This window comes from Sinohyriopsis cumingii, chromosome 2, assembly GCF_028554795.1.
Source record: "Sinohyriopsis cumingii isolate HCF-2022 chromosome 2, ASM2855479v2, whole genome shotgun sequence".
In the NCBI taxonomy this organism is placed as follows: domain Eukaryota; kingdom Metazoa; phylum Mollusca; class Bivalvia; order Unionida; family Unionidae; genus Sinohyriopsis; species Sinohyriopsis cumingii.
This window is the reverse complement of record NC_142962.1, coordinates 36,931,352-36,957,134: the sequence shown is the minus strand read 5'-3', so window position 1 is coordinate 36,957,134 and position 25,783 is coordinate 36,931,352. Positions and strand designations below refer to the sequence as shown.

The 25,783-nt window shown below is 34.7% G+C and overlaps 1 protein-coding gene across 1 annotated transcript; it reads left to right on the top strand.

The window, feature by feature from the left end:
• Positions 1-2,091: 2,091 nt before the first annotated feature.
• LOC149804649 (retinol dehydrogenase 12-like) lies at positions 2,092-23,439 on the top strand. Its single transcript, XM_089933166.1, is given in 7 exon segments — positions 2,092-2,095; positions 2,525-2,665; positions 3,033-3,224; positions 12,952-13,113; positions 13,720-13,839; positions 22,289-22,496; positions 22,936-23,439. Coding segments are annotated over 7 exon segments (837 nt in total). The 3' UTR covers positions 22,946-23,439.
• The last annotated feature ends 2,344 nt before the right edge of the window (positions 23,440-25,783 follow it).

Genomic DNA, 25,783 nt, shown 5'->3' with positions numbered 1-25,783 from the left:
GAATTGGATAATCCTGCACACATTAAAGATTTTGATGACCATTACAATATATATTATTATGGGGATCAAACTATGGATTTAATAATTGATGAACCATATTCTGATAATTTAACCAGTGACTAGTTTCAGACTCATAAATATGTACATATAAATAAGGCTGATGGATTCAAAGACCATGTAAAAATATGGTTTAAACATAGATGCAGAACAATATAAACAAATAAATCTTGTATAAGAATCAGAGACAGAACATTGTTTTACTTTGATTTAGAGAAATAATGCACATTTCTGAAAAGGGTTATCAAAATCCAAATAAAAAATCTTAGTACCTAAATGTATAGCTACACAAAGAGGTTTTTAGCTTGGACATGGGAAGGTAATATATTGAGGACACCAAGTGAAAGGAAGGTACCTCAAAACAGGGATGCAAACATTTAATACAAATGAGTCAACAGTTGCAAAATAAGTAACCAGTAAATATTTATGAGACAGATTAATGATGTAAGAGAAATAGACAATGATTTTTGCAATGGAAATATCAATTTTAAAAATAAATTGATAAACTAACATGCTGTGTAGAAAGAGACTATTCTCAAGAAGTAAATATTAATAGCTTGTTTAATCTACAAGAAAAATTATCTGGTTATATAAATACTGTTGATATTGTAAATAAAAAAAATATTGATAAAATCATGTTGAAGTGTACGACATAAAGATGAAATAAATTAGTTATCAGCAGAGCAAAAATAGCAAAAAAAACTCAACTACATTAGCTGTTGTAAACAGTCATAATGTTACGATATCTGCGGTGTGGCAGTTATTGTTAATCTAGCACTCAGGCATCATGCCGTAGACATGTAGCATGATGTCCCGCCCAGGCACATTATCCGGACACCATGCTGACTAGTCCTAACACTAACCTCTTAATGCTGAGAGCCAAGCAAGGCAGCTGTTGGTGTCATTTTTATAAATCTTTGGTATGACTTGTCCAGGGTTCGAACCCACAATCTCCCACATCTGAGGTGGACACTCTAACCACTATGCCACTGGAGCAGTAGCTTAGGAAGAAATGTATGTGACATTGAATCAAAAGTTAGAGAAAAGTTAATATTAGATGACAGATTAAAACAGCAGTTTATGGGTAAAGTGTAATTATTCATGTTGTTTTAAGCTATAGGTATTATAGCAACAATTCTTGTTATAACCATATCAGATTTTTTACATGGCTCAACAGGGGAAGGTGAAATAACAGTTACTGGTGGTATTGATAAAGAAAATAGATTCATTTATTGACAAATTAAAAAGAGATATACAAGGTTGCCAACTATATGTATATAACTGGTATTACTGACAGCGTCATAATCTGGCTTTATACATTGGATAGAAAAGCTATTTCTTTATTAGCTCATGCAGTTGTTTGGCTAATTTATGCATTAGTTAGTTTACACATTATGTTTGGCTATAAAAAGAATAAAAAATAATATAGTTTGTCTATTTAAAAAAGTAAGGTACACCTGCTCCAACAATCACAAAAATTAATATAAATACTTGTTTATTTGTTTTATGATCCCTGTCTTTTACATCAAGATCTTAAGGCCGATCCATCCTGATGACAAGACCTTCACCATTTCAACCCTTCTTATTACATAGTTATTTCATAATTTATCTTTTCAGATTGTTACAGACTGTTTATCAGCTGTTGAAATTCAGTTTTGCACCAACCCAGTATTTATAGCAGTACTTATTTTCCGCACAAGATAGGCTATCCATGGCAGCCAGTATAAACGGTGGAGGAAGAACCCGGGAAAACCCTAGAAAGAACCACCGATCCACAAGAAACTATTGGCAAGCTTTCTCACATAACCACATTGGCTGAATCCAAGACTCTAACCCATGCAGACAAAGGTGAGATCGAGCAGTTTAGACCATTCAACCATTCGGGGCTCCTATAACTTTTGTAAAATGTTATACTAGCATACTGTAGTAACTGTTTTCAGGCCTGGATGGCCGAATGGTCTTAAGCACTTCCCTTTACCAATTACTGCCATTAAACCTCTGTCCACTTGGGTCAGAGTCTTGGGTTTGGCTAGTATGGGTATATGAAAAATCTTGCCAGTAGCTTCCTGTGTATCTGTGGTTTTTAGTTGGGTTTTCCTGGGTTCTTCCTCCAACAGTTATACTGGTCGCCATGTATAGCCTACTAAAAGCTGAAAAATGGTGTCAAACCCAACTCAACATCTCATTATGTAACTCCAATATACCATCACCATTAAGGGCATGATTTAGTTTGACTTTTGAAACTACACTTTATTGCTGAAATCATATTGCATGTTTTCATTTTAGTCATAGCCTGTTTCATCTAATTTTCAGTTTTTTATTTATTTTTTTTGGGGTATATTTTCTTGAGTTAATTTGTAAATTAACCGAGAGAGAGAGAGACAGAGAGACACACAGAGAGACACAGAGAGAAAGATGCATAAGCATTAGAATCATATATTTTATCCATAGCGCTCTGTATTCACAGGTTTGGGTGTCATTGTCATACGTTGATACTGCGAAGGCGGAAAATGCCTGAGTAATCGTCGTCTGGATGGAAAGACTGTAATTGTGACTGGAGCTAACTGTGGTTTGGGAAAGGAGACCGCAAGAGAGTTGGCTAAGAGGGGTACTCATTTCTTTGTTATTTTCTTGTGGTTCATTATACTAGTAGATATATTGGTTTTTGATGTTAATTCAAAAGCCTTTATTGGGAAATATATTGACATTGGTGTCTGAACCAATAGAAGTTTAAATCTTAGCCATTCTACTTAAGATCCATCCTAAACTTAATTATCACACTATGAGCCGTATGATATGTAATGTCTCATATGCAACAATTTTACTAGATTTTTCTGTTGGTTTTAACTGAGCGGATGCCTTGCAGTGGTGATGATACCCAGGGTTGTAAAATTAGTTTTTATTGAATAAGAAAAGGTTATATGTCTATATCAAAATTGTCTGAATCATCTCAGTTTTTAATTTGTATGTCCTAGCGGCTCGAGTATTCTTGGCTTGTCGGGACTTGGCACGTGCTGAAAATGCAGCGGAAGAAATCAGGCTGACAACTGGAAACAAGAATGTTCAAGTGTATATATTAGACCTTGCTTCTCTCAAATCGGTCCGCAAATTTGCTGAAGAAATCAACAAGAATGAGGGCAGATTGGACATTCTGATCAATAATGCAGGTATACTATTGACTATGTATGCGTCCGCTCACTAGATATTGCTTACGTGTAATAAATTCCCAGTCTGATGGAAATTCCTGCATTTTGATGATAGGAATACTATACACATTTTAGGCAAAATACACCTTGGAATTGATGCAAAAAAGTCACATCTGGTATATATGCAACATTTTTGGATTAATTCCTAGTGTTTTTGCCTAAAATGTGTATTGTTTATGAAAATAAATCATAATGTCCTATTACTAAGCATGTTTCAAGTACATTAAACAACTCAGTAATTTTCATATTTGCTCTCACGAACAAACACTTGTTTTATTTGCTGCTTAAGAAGAATAAATAAAGCTATTGATTGCCACGTCATTTTCTTCCAAATGCAATTCACCTACATTTTTAAAACAAGGAAGAATATTTTTGCTAATGGTATAGGTGGGTGGATTAAGATTTTTTTAAATTTCGACTTTGAAATGGACCCATATTAGTTTCAAATAATGACATTGATGCCTTAATACAAAAAGCCAGGAAGTATGCATACTAATTCTTCAGATATCTTAGTTTTGATTATAATGGAACTCATTTTGAATGTGAAAATTTTAATTTAATGACTGTAACAGAAAAGAGCAAGACATAGACCACAATTTAAGACGTATTTCCTAAGATCCTAAATGTCCATCTGCTACATAAATACCAGCAAATTAAGTAGGACAATATGCTTATTGAAAGAATGACCAACTGAACAATCTACATATACATTGCACATGCAGGTGAGAAAAAGATTTCTGTACAGAATGGTTTATATTGATCACGTGGTGGTCACTGGCTGGCAATCATTGTTGACAAAAATAAAATACATTATTATATGCTCATTTTTTTCTCCATTAACCTTATATTGTCACAATCTTGCAGTATATTTCCATACTGCATGGCTGCATATTGCACAACACAGGTGTCTAAATATAGTATCATGCATTAGAAACTACTTTGATTATAAACAAACAATGTACGCTTATGTAGCAGATGCCTTAGCTTTGGGCTTATTACATTTGTTTGTGAATAAACTAAACAAGCTGTTTCATTCAGTTTGAAAGTAGAGATGATAAAGTTAATGATGTGGATGGAGTTCATGGAATAACAAATGAAACTTTCAAACAAGCAAACAAATAAACATGATATTCACAATGTTCACGACAACTGTAAGAGTTGCAATATCGCAAATACCATTCTGATAATTTAAACAGTTGTTCAGGAGAAATGTTCATAACTTTTCACAAATAGAATTGTTCAGACTGTGACCAGTGCTCTCATAGGTCTATAACAATAGCACAGAAAAGCATATTGAGGCCAAGGGCTAACACATATCTAGTAGATATGTTTCATTTTACAAGTAAGTCAAAATACTGAATTCAAGAAGAAAGGAAAACTAAGAGCCTTAGGGCCAGTACATGCTGAAGTGAAGACCACAGACCATTGGTCAACTTGTCCTGTTCATACAAACATAAAAAAAAAAAACCTATTATTTTCTATTGTAAATTTGAAAGTCAAGCACTCTGTTAAATTGATTTGTATATATATATATATATATATATATATATATATATATATATATATATATATATATATATACTATATTTTAAGTGCTTGTTCTGTTTTGACTTGGATATAATTAACGTTTTATTGCAAACCTATTCTATGATATACCCCTCTGTTATCTTTATTGGCAAGTTTGTATAACAAGTAATGCATATGATCACTTGCTCTTATATCAAATCCTGTATGGACAATGGCTTCAAAAGTACATTGACAAATTTTCATTTCCCTAAAGAGATTTTCATTTCCCTACTGGCAGCCTCGCTGATTTGACCTCTTCTGTCCATTCTTACCCTCAATCTGGTTTCAACTGGAATAAACAAAGTGCTAAGCATGTTTAATTACCATGTAAATAACACTGCATAGCCATGTGGTTGTTGTGACAATGTACACCATAATTAAAACAAGAATGAAGTGTTGATTTTGCGGTGTTTATTGATAATGGAATATAGTAGGGTCGTAATACATGAGGATTATAACAATCGTCAGGTAACTCAAAATATGGTCTTTTTTCTCTTTGCAAAAGCTACAAATAAAAACCGCCCTGAATAAATTTGGTCTTGTACACTGAAACAGTTTTGTTTCATCTCTCTCTGTCTCTCTCTTACACACACATGCATGTGCGCTCATGCGCATCAACTAAAACATGATTTCAAATTCTTTATTTTGTATTGCAATTTGATAATGAGATTATTGCTGCTGTGAAAATACAAGTTGCAATTAATTTCTTGACAATGTGGACTCATATCTTTGCATACAATTTACCAATGAATAATACCCATAACTAATACATATTCAAACCATCTAATCATTTTACCAACATTACACAACATAACAGCTGGGGCCTCAAGTGGCCGAGTGGTCTATAGCGCTCTCCGTTACAGATCACTGCCATCTCACCTCTGTCTGCGTGGGTTAGAGTCTAGGATTCGGCCAATGCGGGTATGTGAGAAAGCTTGCCAGTAGCTTCTTGTGGGTCGGTGGTTCTTCCCAGGGTTTTACCGGGTTCTTCCTCCACCAGCCTATCGTGTGCTGAAAAATGGCATTAAACCCCACAACAACAAGAACATAACAGCTACATATGCTCTAAATGCAGACAAGCTTTCACACTAAGACATAATTCTCTCTCTCTCTCTTGTTCACTAATAACAACAAAAACTCTTTTTGAGTACTTCTATTTTTATCGTAATTAGATTCTTGAGTTGAGAACAGAATGAGATGGAAAATATACATTTACTTTGTACATTTGTACTGTTAGGTTGTCGAGTAGCATGTGTTCCATAGAACTTGTTCAGGTACAATCCCTTTATTTTTTGTACATGGTCAGTACCACAAAATGATAATTATATATTTTACATATAAATTTTCATACACTGAAATTAATCATTATTATTTCATGTGCACAAAATTTCATGAAATAAGGTAATACCTTTTTCTGTTTTGCTTCTTCCCACAGGTACTGGTAATAACAAGTTTCCACATGATGAAAATGTTTTAGTCATTCCATAAGAAAAGGTTGCATCCCTAATAAGTGCTTTTTTGAAATTTGTTACTGTTGCATTATTCTTGTCTCCTTGAAACTTTAGATCGCACCATGAAACAAAACTGCCAGGTACAATCATTACACTCCATAGCTTGGTATTACCACTTGAAGAATTTGTTCAGGATTTATAGTACTTGGAGTTGGTATAAAACTGAAATCTTGGATTAAGTTGTATAAAATCCCATTGTATTTTAACTTGTTTGTGGAAAGTTATTTTAAAAGAATTTTGTTGTTGTTGTCTTTGTTCATTTACAATATTGAATAACCAACAATAGATCTGTTCTCAGTAATAAGGTGGCTAGATTGTGATTTCTGTTATCAGTTGGATTTTTAAAATAGTTTCAGGTTCATCATCTATGGTAGGCAGTGATCACTTTAATCAAATCATTCTTAATTTCAGTGTTTTCATCAACCAGAAGTTATCATCAGTAGGTAATAATTTTGGATGCAGTGGTTGTGTGCTTGGTATATGTTTCTCCCATTTTTTGTTTTTTTAGAAACTGAAAGCTTAGGCTAAGGAGTTGTATCAGATTTATCAGGCCATTTGTTTTGCAGTATTTAAGTTTAATATAAATAACACACAATACGTAGGTTCAGTATAAACTTTATTGTAAATATAAATAATCTTTGGCATAATGGGGGCAAATCCTGTCACAGCACACTGCACCAGCCGAGCTCTGAATTGTTTCTATAGGAATACCTCAGGAAGAGAGACTTGGGGGAGTTTGTAGGGTTGTGAAGAGTGTCCGACACCTGTATGTGGAGCCGCAAGGGGCTTATACGAGGTATATAGGGACACTGATAACCGAAACTTGATAAGTCTGATCCTGAGGATTGCTATAATAACAAACATCTGCCAATACTCCATACATGCACCATAGGAAGCGGGTATGAAGTATATGGGCATAATAGTTGAGTACATTTAAGTACTGACACAAATAGGGGGTCAAAATGCAAAATATCATGTCCGGCATACACTGATTGTTTGTTGCAGAAATAATGGGCTCCATGAATAGCAAATTATCCACACCAGAACAAAGCAAAAGAAACTAGTGCACAATTAGTTTATAGCAATAGTTCAGTGGACTCCATATCAAATTAAAGGCCCCAAAGAGAATGCCAGTTTAAATGTAACAATCTTTTTGGAAGGAATGGTGTCCAAAGCACATGACACTAAATGTATGTACACAAATGTTCCTGAGCAGAAAGAAGATGGTTAGGAAGAAATCTGATGTAGCGCGTATAACATGATAAAGGCTTAATAGTGTTGATGTCAAAATTATATGGCAACAGTTCTGTAACGCCACTACATTAAAACATAATTTCAACAAAGTGAATGTACATAACATGATGGGCTTTTACTAGGAAACAGGACATTATTAACTAGTCTAACTCCTACCTAGATTTCTACACCATTTAATCACTAGCTGATGCAATTAATATTTAAACAAATCACCTTTACTAATATTGTCACATTTCTTTAGAAACCTATCAACCAGTATACTTTTGACAAAGCCTGTTTTGTATGTGTTGTATTTATTCTGATTTTTTTATTTAGGTAGTCAGTTGTAGACATACGATCTTTACTATGTTATGGCATCATTCCATTTGCGCACCTGTATATTACCCATTTCATTTCTGCACAAGAACTTGAGTTCTGCGACTTTTTGGATGACTTGCACTTGAAGTAACCAACAATACAACATATCTCTCAGTGACTGAAAGGACAAACATTACTTGTACACAATAACTTGAGTTATCTACATTCTATGGTTACCGAACTTGGGCACTGGCTTGCACTGGGGGTAAGAAATTATGAGACCAAAGGGTCTGAGGGTCCAAGTCACTGTGACTAAATGAAGAAAGCTAGTTTCTGCATGGTAACTTGAGTTTTCCACATCTACAGTTAAGAAACCTTGTGGACATCTTGGACTTGAGATATTGAAAAGACCCTTTCAGTTTGGGTGTTGAAAGGTGGAATTTCACTGGCTGAAATAATAAAAATGGTTTGCACATAATAACATTGGTTTGACACTACATGCCTGGACCATAGTGATCAGATGGCTTGCCCTAAGGGTAAGGAAGAAGTATATTGATTTTTAGTTCAGAAGGTCAAAGGCACTCTGACTGAAAGCAGAAAAATGTTTTTTGCACAAAAATTTCCGTATCTGAATATAAAACTATTAAACACTGGATGGACTTATAATTTACTATTCTCAGTTGCTGCTAATGGCACCAATTATATGCTGATAATTTGTTAAACAACATGCAGTACAATTTTTACTGGTTTTAGAGTTTGAATCTTTCTATCATTTAATTAAATTTAGTTTGTATGGATTACTAGTTTTTTCTTTCTGTTTTCATAGAATTCAGGTACAGTACTCTCTGCAAATTAGGACATTACGACGTATAAAAGTATTTACATTTACCTATGCAAACTATGTGAAGAATGAAACCAGAAAAGACAGACAGAAGAAAAAAAGCTAATAAAAATGTAACTGATTCCTGACAACCATTGCTATAGTTTAGGCTTAACATACTCTAAGCATATTTTAGAAAAACATGCAATGCAAACAAACATGCAACACCATACTTTAGGCCAAAACATTAGGTTCAGTTTAAAACACAGAATGTGTATATTATACATAAGCATTCTTCAGTCTTGATTAATTCACGGAGCCTAGATAAACCAAAATATGTCAAGAAGTAAATCTTTGAGATTTTTTCTTCGAAATTTTCCTTTGAAGTTTTTTCTCCTTTTTTTTATTCTTTGTGCTTGCTAAGAGATCTGTGATTTCAATACACAGCAAATTTAGATGAGCTTAACCCTAATTAATCCAATTATCAGACTTTTCAAAGCCGTGTTTGTTGTGGATAAAAGCTCTGGTCAGAAAGCAAATATTTCCTTAACATGTATATTTCAACCTGTCATTACACAGGTAGGAATTTTTACCTGTGGTTTATTGCTCAGGTAGATGTTTTTATCTGACTTAGGCCTTACTTGGCAGTGTTAGCTTATGGATTTTGACTTTTGCATAATTCTACATAATTAGGTGCCATACATATCCTTAAAAAGGAAGTCTCTAAGGTGTAACTTTCTTTTTATTAATCATAATTATTACATTAAAACAATTACTGGATGGAGTAAGTTTCTCTTACTTTGTACTAGATCTTTTTTTTCTGTACCTTAAAATTGCTGTTAGTCAATTTGTTCTTCCTACATTTAAATATATAGCATCAGGTCTGATGGAGGCAAAATGTTAATCTCAGCCTAGATACAACATGTGTTCAGGGAGGGATATTTCACAATGGCATTAAACCCTACAACAACAACAACAACAATTCTTAATAACTATAATTGTATGTTCATACATTTGAGTACACTTAATAACTATAATTGTATGTCCATACATTTGTTGTTGTTCTAGGGTTTAACGCCATTTTCAGCACAAGATAGGCCATATATGGCGGCCAGTATAACTGGTGGAGGAAGAACCCTGGAAAACCCAGGAAAGAACCACCGACCCACGAGAAGTTACTGGCAGACTTTCCCACGTACCCACGCTAGCCGAGCCTTGGACTCGAACATACACAGACAGGGGTGAGATGGCAGTGATCCGGAACGGTGAGCGCTCTAGACCACTTGGCCACTTGTCCATACATTTGAGAATACTTGATAACACTATAATTATATGTTCATACATTTGAGTACTCTTAATAACTATAATTGTATGTTTATACATCTGAGTACACTTGATAAGTCTACATTTGTAAGTTTATACATTTGAATACACTTGATAACTCTATAATTGTATGTTTATACATTTGAATACACTTGATTTATTATCTTTACCTTTTATATTTTATTGTTGTGTTTATTTAAAAGGGTTTATCTTCCTAAACATTTTTTCGCACTTCTTTTTCTTAGCATTTTTAGAACTTAACTTGAATCAGTACTATATAGCCATTATTGTGCTGATGTGCCATTAAACCCTGTAATACATATGCACACACACACACAAACACATACATACATACATACATACATTAAAATTCTAAATCACACACACACACACACACACAACTAAACTTGTATTTAACTTAAGCACATCTACATTAAGGGAAAAAAATGGCAGCAAATTTTTAAAAACATTTATTGGAAAAATAGTAACATATAAATGGGGAGAAAGACATGCTCAGCATGTGAAAAGTACATAACTGAATTCAATAGTCATTACTGCAAACCATGTTTTAAATGTGAGATTTATAAAACTGGGCTGAAGAAAACAGGAAATACCCAAATGGATACTATAGAACCATTATTTCAGCATCACAAAACACATGCTACCTCATTTAGCAAGATTTAAAAAATTTTAAGCATTAAATAGAAACATCCAATCAGATCACCTTTAACAATTATTTTGGTTCCATCTTTTAATTTTTTTAACATAGATGATATAATTTCATAAAGGCTGGGGTGTTAATAAAAAAGAACTCAAAATAGATAATGCTGTTTCGTGTTCCTCAGTTGACTAGAACAGTGGAAAAATGCTTTCATTGGTCCAAGACTAGATACATGAAAATTAGTGATAATAGGTCAAACTAATAATATAATTTTATTCAAGAGAAAAAATAAGAGAATCCAAGATAAAAAAATCAAAGCTTTTAAAACCGTTAACTTTATCATTCATGAGAAATTAAATTACATGTGTCAGTTTGTCTGAATCTACTTGAAACATTTTACTATGAGGTTAATAGACTATCCTGTAATATCACTGGGGACACCTTTATTGCGAAGCTTTTAAGAATTTTATGTTTTTGATGTTACCTTTTCCTTTTATTTGCTTTTATAAATTGATTGTTTTAATATTATCAGGCTAGCCTGAAATTCAAATACAAGTAATCCCAACGTTAACAATAGGACGAGATAAAGTATCTAATGCCATATTGTTATTATGCCATCTTTTAACTCTGTCAATAATTTATTTGCATTGTCAATGTATAGGAATTTACTTATCAGATATGATACTCTTAGCATGACATCTGACAATGAGTGTGTTATTATAGCTTATCTTGCATGTACAAATAGGTTATATAGGTTTTCTTGGGTTATTCTGGTTTTCATGTTTATAATTCTTGTCCTTTAATGTTGTTCCAATTATTCCCTTATCTGTTCCATTCGCTACACTAATTTGTATTTCATATTTTTATTCTTTTTCATTTCTTCATTTACCATAAGTTTTATCTACAACAAAAGCCTATTATTAGAGTTATTTTCTATTCATTTAAACAGTATAACAGTAACACAAAGTAGTGGACATTTTGATGATTTTGATGTATTTGAAGACCACACCAAAGATCAACAAACATTTTTTTAAGTTATAGATTAGGGCCAATTTCCCAGGCACTCTAAGAGAACTAGGGAACAATAATAGTTATAAATTGCTTGCCCGTACGACAAGAAAGTGATCCTTTACATGTGGTCTGGGAAAGAAGATAAACAATACTGACATTAATAAATAATGTATCAACAATGTGATCTAAGATTTTCTTTCCCCGCTGCAGTATCAATACATGTGTGAATTAGCATTCAGAAGGTTATATAGCAGGTGAGCCATCTCAGGTTAACTTGGATCACTTGTTTGACAGATTCTTCAAATTTTATATTTGTAGCTTAGCACATGTATGAAGATCACTTTAAAAAACAGTTGATAAATGTTATTGTTGTTGTTAAGGAGATAAAGGAGGAAATAATCAAATACAATTATGTAGCAGCAATACCTTGTAACTCTGAAATGAAAATTTGCAGGAATATCGTTGTTTTATTATGTAAGTATCTGATGATTGTTGCAAGATTTTGATTGCTGCTTTATTTAATGTTTAGTGTGTTTGCAAAGCAAATAAATAAGCAAACTAGCCAAGAAACAGAGAAACAAACAAAACTGTTAATATTAGTCTCTGAAACAATTTCTGAGCCAAAACAAGCAAACTGACATAATTAAATGGCTTATTTCTGACTAACTTTAAATCAAGAAACACAAAAGACACAAACAAGCAATCAGAATCTCTCAAATGCTATAATCCAAAGACAAAGAAACAAATGAACTACCTATACATATTTGCTTACAAAAATGCAAGCAGACAACAAATAAGCAACTGATAGAAATCTCTAAAGTGATATAATCAGGGTACATCACAAAACTTTGAAGACAAAACATTGAACATCATGTAATCAGAATGTTGAAACACAGAATAGGAAGCTGACAAATTATGCTAAATACTGAAGGTGAAATTCCATACAAAACATTGACTGGTTAAATAGAAGTGTTGTTACATGTATTTAGATTGTATGACTATATGATAATGTGTTTTCATGTGTATCATCATATTAAGTAAAGACATATTATACAGTCCCTTCTAAGCTGCAAATTAGCTATTGTTGACACCAGGTTTCACTTGTTTGTTAGAACCATAATCTCATTTGATCATGAATCAGCTTGTATTATACACCATTGTAACAAGTATTTTTTTACTGTTTGTTGCACATTGTTCGTTGTCTTTGAGTATTTTTAAGTATCCATATAATTTTGTTATTTTCAGCTGTTAGTACATGTCCAAAACAGAATTCAGAAGATGGCTATGAGCTCCAGTTTGCTGTCAACCATCTTGGTCATTTCATTTTGACCAATTTATTACTTGATCTCCTCAAGAAGTCAGCTCCAAGCAGAGTGGTCACGGTGTCTGCTTTGGCTCATGTCTTCTGTAAGTTTGATATATACTGTAACTTAGCAGTAACAGGCATATTTTATACCTTTGCTGTCCTAGGTTCTATCCCTGGTTGAGCTTAGAAATTATTTATAATTTACTTGTAAGATCCTCCATCAGCATCCACATTATGCCATCAACTAAATTGTCCAATGCACAATGGGTAATTTTGTGCACATCCTGTATAATTTCAATATTTGCTGTAAGGTCATATATAAGAAAAAGTAAGGTTAATTCAATCAGAGTGATGTACCTAAATCTTTTTGATATAATTCAATTGAATATGTAAAACAGATACAAAATCAAAGTCTGCTGTCTGTATATTTTTGCTGAGTGATTATCCATCCTTCCTTCTGTTTTTTCTGTCCTTTCTTTTTTATTCTTTCCTTCTTCATTAGATATGGTTTAGGCAGTGTTTGAACAAATGATTATTTTAATGGAAATCGTGATTATCCATTGTAATACAAGACTAGAAAGTACTGATCTTCGTGTTTGCTACTGTAACACTGAATATTAACAGGTTCAACCTTTTGATTTATACAAACAGGAGATACAAAACAATAATTATAGTACGTATGGATTTTAGTCAATTTATCTTTAAAGGTAAGCAGATACACTTTGAAGACCTTGGTCTTGAGAAGAACTACACACCATGGTATGCATATTGTCACAGCAAGCTGGCCAACATTCTCTTCAACAGGGAGCTCAGCAGACGACTACTAGGTAAAATAAACATCAACACTTTTTTAATTATCTACATTTGTCAGATCTGAATTCTGTTACTAAGATGCCCTATTTTGGATTGGAATCATGCAGTTTTTACCTTGGACAAGCAAAGTGGCACAAACAAATAACAAAGTCATAATGAACATATACCTTATGCTCAAGCAAGAAAACTGCTTTTGTCTGTCCACCATTAGTCAGAACCAAGAAGTTTATTTAATTATGATTAATGCAGTCTCAATGTAGTAAAATGACATTTTGCAAACATATTTGATATGCAAATGTAACTTCCTGGTAGTTTTTCAATCCAAATGGAGTTTTTAATGTACAAAAAGAACCAGCCTGCTCACTGTCCTTTTCCAGTTCTGGGAAAAATCAGTTTTCAGTAAATGGATGAGCTTCATTGGACTACACATACACAGAAGGTAAAAAACCCAGAAAACAAATATTGTCATCTGTATCCAATATCGGCAATGTTTAGTATTAATATTTCTCAAACAATTGAACAAAATAAAAAGGGCAAGCATTTAAAGGATGTAACTCCCAAATTTATGTAATTATTTAAACCATACTGAAGATCATAGCTGCATCACTCCTTTTGTCTGATAAATGCACTCACATATGCAAATATGATGACTGTCTTAGTCACGAATATCGTATTTGGATTAAAAAGTGGGAAGTAGACGACAGTGTTAGAGGCCCCATTCAGATTAGAAATTATAAATTGAGGAATGAAATGACTATGCATTTATTGTATCCCTAATGGTTTTTATAATCAGTAGTGGGGTGCCTAGAGGGTGGCTAATATTATTGATTTTTATAATCAGTAGTGTGGTGCCTAGAGGGTGGCTAATGTTGTTGATTTTTATAATCAGTAGTGTGGTGCCTAGAGGGTGGCTAATGTTATTGATTTTTATAATCAGGAGTGGGGTGCCTAGAGGGTTGCTAATATTATTGATTTTTATAATCAGTAGTGGGGTGCCTAGAGGGTGGCTAATGTTATTGATTGTTATAATCAGTAGTGTGGTGCCTAGAGGGTGGCTAATATTATTGATTTTTATAATCAGTAGTGTGGTGCCTAGAGGGTGGCTAATGTTATTGATTTTTATAATCAGGAGTGGGGTGCCTAGAGGGTTGCTAATATTATTGATTTTTATAATCAGTAGTGTGGTGCCTAGAGGGTGGCTAATGTTATTGATTGTTATAATCAGTAGTGTGGTGCCTAGAGGGTGGCTAATATTATTGATTTTTATAATCAGTAGTGTGGTGCCTAGAGGGTGGCTAATGTTATTGATTTTTATAATCAGGAGTGGGGTGCCTAGAGGGTTGCTAATATTATTGATTTTTATAATCAGTAGTGGGGTGCCTAGAGGGTGGCTAATGTTATTGATTGTTATAATCAGTAGTGTGGTGCCTAGAGGGTGGCTAATATTATTGATTTTTATAATCAGTAGTGTGGTGCCTAGAGGGTGGCTAATATTATTGATTTTTATAATCAGTTGTGTGGTGCCTAGAGGGTGGCTAATATTATTGATGTTCTGATTCAGTTTTTATGCCAATAAAGCAATTTTTCAAAACAATTCAAAACATTTACTCACTTTTTAACTTAAGTTGATTTAGTACTTAGAGGAAACCAGTGTTTGCACAATTAAGCAAAAAGTAAAACAAAACCCCACATCAAATGGAGAAATTAAATAGCAGGTGTGCTTACATGAAGATGACTTGATTACATTTTCAGACAGTTTATCAGATTTTTCAGTTTTATAAATAGTTTTGCACATTTTGGACTTAGCTGTTTATCGTCTTTAGTGGTGTCATTATCGGTATAAATCTAGTGTTACATTAAATTAAAATGTGGTCATTAGGCATTTTCCATTCCATGTACATCTTGCAAGTAAGATTTATAATAGAACTTTTGAAATTAAAGACCTATATTTGGTGAAGAGCACATGCTCTGATGAGTAAATATTTAAAAGAAAGTTGCCCTTGCTTTATGTATTTGTTTTAAGAGAAATGCTGACAGGACATTCTGCTGACAATGGCCACATGGCTCACAGCTTTATATGAAATTTTCTTTCAGATATAGTGCTGATAGTACATCACAATCAGTAACAGCTCTGGATATAAAGTTGCATATTTATAATTATAAATGGATAGCCCTTGATATGGTTTTGCTTAATCTGTTAAACCTGACTCAGCTTACTGACTCAACTCATCATATAGTTTTCTTGTTAATTATACTAATCATAATCGTCTAAGAAACCCTGTGGGCTGCATGTAATTACATTATACTGAGCATAATCGTCTAAGAAACCCTGTGGGCTGCATGTAATTACATTATACTGAGCATAATCATCTAAGAAACCCTGTGGGCTGCATGTAATTACATTATACTGAGCATACAGGTGCAGCATACATTTAGCATTTTATTTAGAAATGTCATAGTACTATGGACAAAATGTGCACTGGTAGCTTACCTATTGATGCCTTTGTATCTCTGGTGACCTTGACTGTGGCAGTCTTGTTAATAATTTACACATCAATGCTGGTAGATATTTCAACAGATGTTGAAAGTGGCATTGGTAATTCATCACTTTCTACTGCAGTCCATGTCTGATAGTGACTTGTGTGGTGCCACTCATTCTTTTAATTTACTAAAAAGCAGGTGACAGTGCAAAAATAGGCCACTTTTGGCAACACATTTTTCTATGTACATTATTAAAAAAATAACTACATTATCTGCTAAATGTGTGCTGTGAATAGACCCAAGTCAGAAATCTGTTGTTCAGATAGTTCTCTTATTTTTGTTATTCTGACATACAACAAACAGCTTATTTTGAATTTTACTGAGATTCTTAATGATCTCCTTGTCAGCTGTGACCTAATTTTTTGCCACTTTATCGATCATAGCCAAAGTTTATGCCTTTGAGTGACACAGCTCGTTTTTAATTTTTCATGATTGTGTATTTGTTGACTTCATCAAGTAAAAGGTTGAACACTGCCTTGGAGATAGCATTGTTAAGTAGTGACTTAGTTACATGGTTTGCGCTTGAGTTTAGCATTGTTTTGGCCAAGGCTCCAATTTGATATTGCCTTTTAGCGTTCAGGGATAAATGATGGCTGGTAAAAGTTCCAGCTGCAGAAATAAGACCAGAGATTAAAACTGTGATTTCAATGGCACAACATTATTCCACATTCATTTTAGGAATGGAAGTCTGTAATTCTTGTTTGAGTATATTTATGTTGTAATGCCTATCATGAATGTTGATGGTTGTTAGGATTTTTTGGGCCTGGAAATCGTGCATGTCAAATTTATTGTTACCAAGTGTAGCTGAAATGTTGCACTGTCCTGGGCAGAATGAAATCTTTGAGCTCTACACAGGTACTAGGACAGGTGTGGATCATCTGTTTTAGAGCCAGTGGTTCAACTAAAGGATTAGTCAACAAAACATTGTGAGAACCAGTACTAAAAAACCATTAGTATTTCCACAAGTACTTTGTTCTAACAGCAATGCAGAAATGTCTTTGACAATGTATAGAGTATACAGATTCGCATTCTGTTGCTCATCCTGGATGGGTATGTGCAGGATGGCATTTCATTTTGGACCAGATTTATTGACATATCCTATAAGTATGTGTTACCTCTCATTAAATGGAAGAATGTCGTGGAACATTTTGTAATCAAGAACAGCAGACAGCCAAGGAAAGTTATGGCAAAATGAAGTAAACTTTGCCATTTGGTGCATGACCACCATTTGTGGTGTCAGTGTTCAGGACCACCTTGCCTACTGGAACAGCAGGGCTGCCAGAGATGGTATACATATTTTACTGATTCTCTGTTTATTAACCAATGAAAAAGAGTCTAGAAAAGAGTCTAGCTCAGATGCAGTGTTCTTTTCTAAGCCAAGTATGAAAGATCTGGCTTCCCAGGCAGATAATGCTCCCAATTGTTAAATAAGCACCAGTAATTGCTCGGATTCACCAAAAGCAATTATGCCCTTGGGAGCAGCCTTTACATGATTCCATTTGATATGGAGCTTAAAGTTGGCATCTATGAGAGGTAGCGCAATAAACATTATTATGATAGAAAACAATATAATGATAGCCATCAGTGTGATCAAAATAAATACAAAGCACACCACAACAACTACAGTCAAATCAAATTTCCAGCCAGCCAAGGTCATTGCCAGTTTTTTTTTTTTTTGTATAGGGTGGGGAATGACCCAGTAGTCCCAATGACTTTGGGCAGCTCAGACAAAGCCTTTTTATGCAAGTGTTTTCAGCATCCAGCCACCTTTTTCCCTTGTACTGATGGGGTCAGATCAAGGTGTTGGAGATGATGGGAGGTGGAGTTGGTATTCCTGCACTGCCTCTAATTGTGAGTACAGTTGTTCTAATGATGAATCCCAGCACTTTGAGAATCAAGGCTACAATAATACCCTATACACTGGAGTGTTCACTGACACTTGATGAGGGTTGCATTCTTGTAGATAATTTTGTTGATGGTCTTCTGAATATCAGTAAATTAGTTGCAAAGTACCCCTTGCAAAATCATTGACTGTTTTTATTGTGTTTCAATTCCAGATCTGTAATGCAGTCTTGTTTAATACTGTATTTACTAGATATCTTGGGACAAGATAAAATAAAAAAAAAATTCTGCCCCATAACTTATGATTAAACTTTTTTAAACCTAGATCAGTGGTATTATTCTGGTTTGTGACATTATGACCCACACAGAACTCACGTTATCAGGCAGCAGTACATGGGAAACATGGCTTCTTGTACATCTAAGTGCTGCATCATCACAGGGTGGTGTGGATAAGAAATACAATACATGAAACATCAATCTGAATGCACCAGCAAAAAGAATAAAGGCAATGTTTTTTATCGTTGAGGATACAACAAAGAGTACCAAGTCATACTTGAGTATGTCTACAGTCCCTCTATTAATAGATGTTGGTGATGATCATAGGCATCCCAAACTATATCAGTGACCAGGAGCAAGTGAAGTATCAGCAGTAGGAAGAACCTTAAACATATTGGCAAGATAGTCTATGAACGACATGAACTTGACATCAATTGATGTTCATGTCATTTGAAAACACCGGTTTTCTCATTTCAATTGTATAGAGTCAGCAAAAGCCCATATGATCAACAGGCGAGAAAGATGTTTTAAAAATGTGAGCAAAAGGCAGAACATTGCAAACTGAAAGACAACACTGGCGGCAGTTGTGATAAACTTGTCATGATAAACTTGTCATGATAAACTTGTACATCATCATGGATACACAGCTCAGCATACTGCTGCCAGTTTGTGTCAGTTGTATAATAGCCTGCCATTCCAGCAAGTGATCTTTGCTAACATAGGCACACTGCACCATGATCGTCATTCACAATGGCTGTGGCAAGAGTATGTTTTCCTCCAAACTGCTCGAATCAGCATTTAATGACTACTTTGATTTTATTGTAATTATCTGCCCTACTATATGCCTGAACCAGGTATGCAACAGGTCATGTTCTCATAGCAAATAAGATGAGATAATATTTCAGGTCAACCCAGAAGGCTTTGATCTGAATGATCTTCTTTGTGCACTTGTTTAAATATTAGTGGAAACCTTTTCTACTGAACTATTGTGTATTCCATCATTTACGGCAAAAACAAAGACTCATTTAGGGATATGCTAAGTGAAACAATATGACTGAAGCTAAGTGTCAAACAGAGGCCTCAAAGTTTCTCAGAAAGAGTTTTGGTAAGCTGCTTCTGTGCACAGACCTACCAGTGTACTATGCATTTTTGTTTTACGCCCTGCTCTTGAGCTGGTGTAATTTGGTGGCTTTATAATTTGTTCACCACCAGCCACACTGTAGCACTTTGGACATTAATCTATATTAGTTATAAGCCACTTGGAGTTAAGTACTCAACCAGCCGAGTGGCAACCATGACAGTTGCTGTAAGTGTAAGTGTCATGGATCTTGATGAGATACTGTTTTAGTTGACAGCCCAAGAGCAAAATATGGACAAGCAGACAAATGCAACAATGGCCATTTGTGCTGCGGTTCCCACACTAGATGAATCAACACTACTAGAGCAGTTTGATTATCTATGATATTGGATTCTGGAGCTGCAAAATATTTCAAAGGCTGGCCTCTTACCATATGAGGATGAGCAGCAAAGAGGTAGAAAGGACCTAGAAGCCATGATGACTGCTTCATTTGGATCATCTCTGCTCTGATTGTGCAAAGCAGTTGTAAGCCACTTTCTGCCTAAAATTATAGAAAACAATCAAAGTCTTGCTATTGATTTAAAAATGATCCAGTTATCCAGACTAGTTTGTCGAACTTCATCAGCTGCATTTACAGTACCAGCTCGTATTGCACTTGGCATGATTGCATAAAAACCTGTTAGGTTGTGAAAGAAGTAATGATAAGAAATCGCAAGGAAAATTGATGTTGGATACTTCAGCACAACTGCCATCAAAGGATACTTCAGCAGAACAATCTCAGGAAGTGACACAGGTCACCATAGTAAAAGACTTGCTGAGGTGATGAAACAACAAAAGGCTAAAACAAAAAATCAGATACTTCCAACACACATCCTGGTTCAATAGCAACAGCTGCAGTATCAGCTCAAGTGAAATAGTAGGCAATACCATATCATGTTCAATGAGGCGGTCTGGCTTTGGAAGTCGATCTTAAGTTTGTACCTTATCTTGTGTGCAGCTAAACTTTGCAGAAGACAGCTGCAAGAACAGTTGGAATGAAAGTGAAAAATACCATCTGTGGATCCATTGGAATAACAAGCACCTCAAGTACCTGCAGCATCGGTTAGACATATGCCTAACCCCTTTGGTTTGGAATAGCATTGTGTTTTGTTGTTGAAACAAAAAGTTGTTTTAACTGTGTATTGTGCCATGGGGCAGTGTGCAGTGGCATTCTGTGGCAGCAGCAGCAGCAGGTAATCTAGCAATTGTCCTGTGTATGTGTGGAAAATATTATCAATACAGTTGATTATCCAGTCTCTCTCTAGTGACTCTGGATAGGTGGCACATTAGTTGTTGTTGTTGTTGTTGTTGTTGTTGGAATTAAGGCATTGTTTCAGCACAAGATATGCTATACATGTTGGCCAGTATAATTGGTGGAGAAAGAACCCTGGAAAACCCCATGAAGAACCACCAACCCATGAAAAGCTACTGGCAGGCTTTCTCACATACCCACGTTAGCCGAGCCTGAGACTCGAACTCACGCAGACAGAGGTGAGATGGCAGTGATCTGTAATGGTGAGTGCTTTAGACCACTCAGCCACTTGGAGCCCCTGGCACATTAGTAGTCCTGGGCAACCACCTTCTGATGAACTGACGCACAGTCAATGTTAACGTATTGCATTCCCATGATTTTTGCTGGCTACCCTTAGATGAACTTCTCAACAACTCAGCGGGAGAGGCAAATGGGGTAACTAAGGGTGACTAAGGTGACTTTTAGGGTTATTACACCACATAATTGCTGTGTAGAGCCATCATTCTGTATGCAGGAGGCTGTTAGCATCATGAATATTGAACATGTTGCTGATGGGCTGTCCCTGTACTGCATGACTTGTGCAACACCACAGTCTATGAAGGAGCTGTGGGGCACCATAATGCATCAGCATTTAGTTGCACTTTGATGACCATGGATGCTGAGGGAGGTCTCAGCAACCTCCTGCACAGTGTACTTGACATTTAAATTAATATTCTTCTTACCTGCCACTGGTGCAGTCAACCATATGGTCTACTACCTGGCATTCCTTTGTATGCTGTTCATCATGATTTGGTCATCGTATGGGTGTAGACACGAGGAATGTCAATGCCAATAATCTTGGTGCCTTGTTCTAGTGCAGTTAATTTTGCTGGGTGAAACAAGCAGCCCACAGCATGGACCAAGCTGTTAGTGGTACTAATAGAGTAAGCCAGTCTTGATGGTAAATTGCGAGCACAGTTCATGGGGTCACATCATAGTAGAGCTTTTCAGCCCATCTCAGTACCGGCCAGTAGGAGTTCTCAGAACTGGTCTTACAGGTATCTGGCTTGTTGCTTATAAATTCATTCATTCACCTTTCATTTTTGATTTAGATAAGTATACTTATGGCATTGCACTTTTTTTAAATAAATTTTATAATGACCTTTTCCTTGTCTGCATAGGGCAATGGTCAGCCTATGACACATGACAATTTATTATGTGCAATGAGAAACATTTTGAAACGTGACACCATGATGTACCATTGGACCCTTGCTTTACTCCCAGGCATTGGATTATTGTTCTAGGCACAACAGATAAATGTTGTTAACCTATGTTCATCACAAATTATAGTATTGTTATGAAAAATCTCCTTTTTTTCCTCAAAAGAAAATTGTTGCTTTCATTTCATTTTTATAAAAAATATGTGAATAATATGTTTGTAGCTTTCTCTTTCCAGGAACAGGAGTAACAACCTATGCTTTGCATCCAGGCATCATTCATACAGAGTTGATGCGGCACAGGAGGAAAGGTATTCTGGTTCTGAGCTGGTACCTGTTTCGTCCGCTGACATGGTTGCTCATGAAGAGTACCATCCAAGGAATCCAGACCACGATTTACTGTGCTGTGTCAGAGGATCTAGAAGGGGTGTCAGGGAGATACTACAGGTATTAGCAGAGTTGTTGACATCCTATGCCCGTCATTTCTATGCACAGAAATTATTTTAAAACACTATTTTGCTTCAGACATCACCACAGTTAAATTTTGTAGACTTCTGATAAGATTTGCCAAGCTTGATAAATCAAATTGGTCTTAAATGCTTTTTCAAAATAAATATACCAGGCTAACAAAATTAAGAGTTTCTTAATCGTTTTGGATGGTTTAGTGGGAGAGCTCAGGATGGCCAGGTAAGAAATAAGAGCAAAATGATTATCTCTTGTGTCACAGTCTCAAACAACTTGAAATTGTTTTACATCGAAGATCAGCTTTATAAAATACTTGTAACATATCTGGTTATCTTGCAATATTGGCAATAAATTACATAGACTTTCATTTCCTTTGGGAACCAATGAAAAGTTTATGCAGCAAATTTATTTTTGCTTCCAGTGACTGCTAGGAGAAACAGCCCAATCCCCAAGCATGTGATGATGATGCTGCAGTTGCATTATGGGAATTATCAGAAAAATTGACTGGTTTGTCATCCAAATGACAATCTACTCAGCAGAATCAAGTAGAGTGATATTTAACAAATTTTGCTTCATCTGTTCAATTATTAAACCAATGAAAAATTCTGGGAAATACAGAAAATTTATCACATAAATAAAAGCTGTTGAAAACTTGACATACATTGTGATTTCATGAAATTGCAAGGAAATTATTCCGTTATTTATGGAACACAATCTTTAATTATTTCTAGGAAATGCATCTATTGAAGTACCTTACTTTTTTGTATAGCATGTTTAACCAATAGTAATTATAATTGGAAGTAGTTCATACATTTCAGAACCTGTCGTCTGGAATTTTAAAACTGGAAGTGTTGGAATATCTGTAATCATGCATGTCCAAAAGATATGTACATTATCATAGGTAATAAATTTCATTTGAATGGAATGCCTCTTTGAGTATGTTTTTCTTTTAGGAAAACGATTTTCATAATGGATGACATAGGATATTGCTGCATTATCTTGTCAGAACATCTCAACCAGAGTCCTTAAAGGCAGATTCTCTGTCAAATACATTTCTCAGTCACATTAAGATTGGGGTCACTTCTGCTGCCTCCTGAATCCAGCCCTCCCATAGACTTTAAAAAAAGTCTGTCTGTCTCTATATAGACAAAAGGAAGTTACTGCTATATACTTACTCCTCTTATCCCACCAGGTGGTGAACCATAGACCAGATATCGTCAGTTTTAACTTAAGCACAGTCTGAGAGGATGATGGGAGGGATTTATGAAAATGTGATAAAGTATTTTGGGGTAAACATAAGTTACTATAAATATTTCGTTTCCTCTTAAATACATTACCTAATCACATTAACATTAAGAGAATATGTAAGAGCGGTAGGAAATGCTGAGTATCCAACCTCCATGTACAAGCACCCTGTGCGGTCAAAAGAACTCTCTACTTTTAAGGGTAAAACTTTCCAAACGATAGTTGACACAACCAAATATACGCATATATACATGTGCAAGAAACTATCCAGTGGGTACCTGTAATTGGTGAGTAACTTGAATGGAAGGTTTTTCTTTGGTGAATCCAGAGAAAGTTGAAAGGTCCTACCCGAGGATGCAGCTGTGTCAGGAATGGCATGGTCTGTTGACTGGGCAGAAATCATGGTATCACCTAGATTCAACTCCATGTTTTGTGATACACATGCAAGGGAGTATCTATTTAATATATTCTAACCAGAAGTTCTGAATATATGTGTACTGTTATCGAACATTCATTCCAGCAGAGGCAGTTTTTTAGTCTGTTCCATCTGTCCATATTTCTTATCTTGAAAAGTTAACTCAGATATATAGTATATCCATAATTATTCTGTAATTCCAGTTTTGAAGTCATATAGCTATGGAAATACTAATATGTTTAATATCTGAAACAATCTTTTTTACTTATTAAAACGTGGTTGCGAATGGAAATCTCAGATTATGTTACTTAGGTGTACATAACAATAAAAGGTCGTTCAGGTAAAAATATCTGATGAACTAACACAATAGAAACTAGCAAGCATTATAAGTTGCAGCTAATGAATTAAATCAAACTTTTAATGCCTTAGAACTTCTAACATGATAGAAGTTAATTTTAAAGTGTTACATTCTCAAACATTATTGTTTATTTCTAGTGTGTTATGTTAGTTTCCTAATTTGGAAAATCAAAACTAACACATTAGAAGTTACTAAATAGTATTTACAATGCATGACACTATCAGAGTTGAAATGGCCAGGAACCAATCAGAATCATTCATATATGTAATTCTTCAAGCAGTAGGACAAATATACAATTTCAAAGGCTGTCTATCACAAATACCATTGTTTAGGGGATATCTACTGCTTTTAAAAAATGAAAGATTTTAAAAATATATGTCTGAGTAAGGTAGACACTAGATCACAAGGACTGATGGCAGATGTACATGGACCTAAAGGTGGTTTGTGTTAGTTGATCATGACTGATACACTAGTGTTTTATTTTCTGTATTGAATACTCATGAGTTTGGGTTGGTTGATTATGACTGGCACACTAGTGTTTTATTTTCTGTATACATCAATGTTCACTACAGGCATAGAAACTCAAGCTGTTTTTGATACAAGAGATGGTAGTCATTACTGATTCTTATTGCAGTCTCTTTTTCACAAGTACCTGTCTGGATTTGTCTGGATTTCTCAGAAGTTACCATGAAGTAGTTCAACTTATTAAGACCTGCAAGATGCAAACAACCAGCAAATATTTCTGTCAGGATCTTCCTGATGCTCTAGTAATTATTATTTTCAATAGATTTATATACTTGTATAGTCTTTTTTTAAAAATCCTGTTGATGGCTCGCATTTGCCATTGTCCATCAGTGATTTCATTTACATAGTGTCTATTTAGTATAACCTCATATGTGCTAAGAATTATAAAGCACATATAATAATGAGTTCACATTGCTTTTATCTTTAACTCTTTTTTTTAAAATTAATTAAAGGGACACATTGTGATTCAATTCTCTAATTTCATAATTTTGAATGAAAGCATCCACACACACACACACACACACACACACACACACACATATATATATATATATATATATATATATATATATATATATATATATATATATATATATATATATATATATATATATATATATATATATATATATATCCTTATATGTATGTATAGATAGATAGATAGATAGAAGTTCACATACTATGATCATAACCTTGTAAACTAAACTTTATACACTTTTCTGTAAA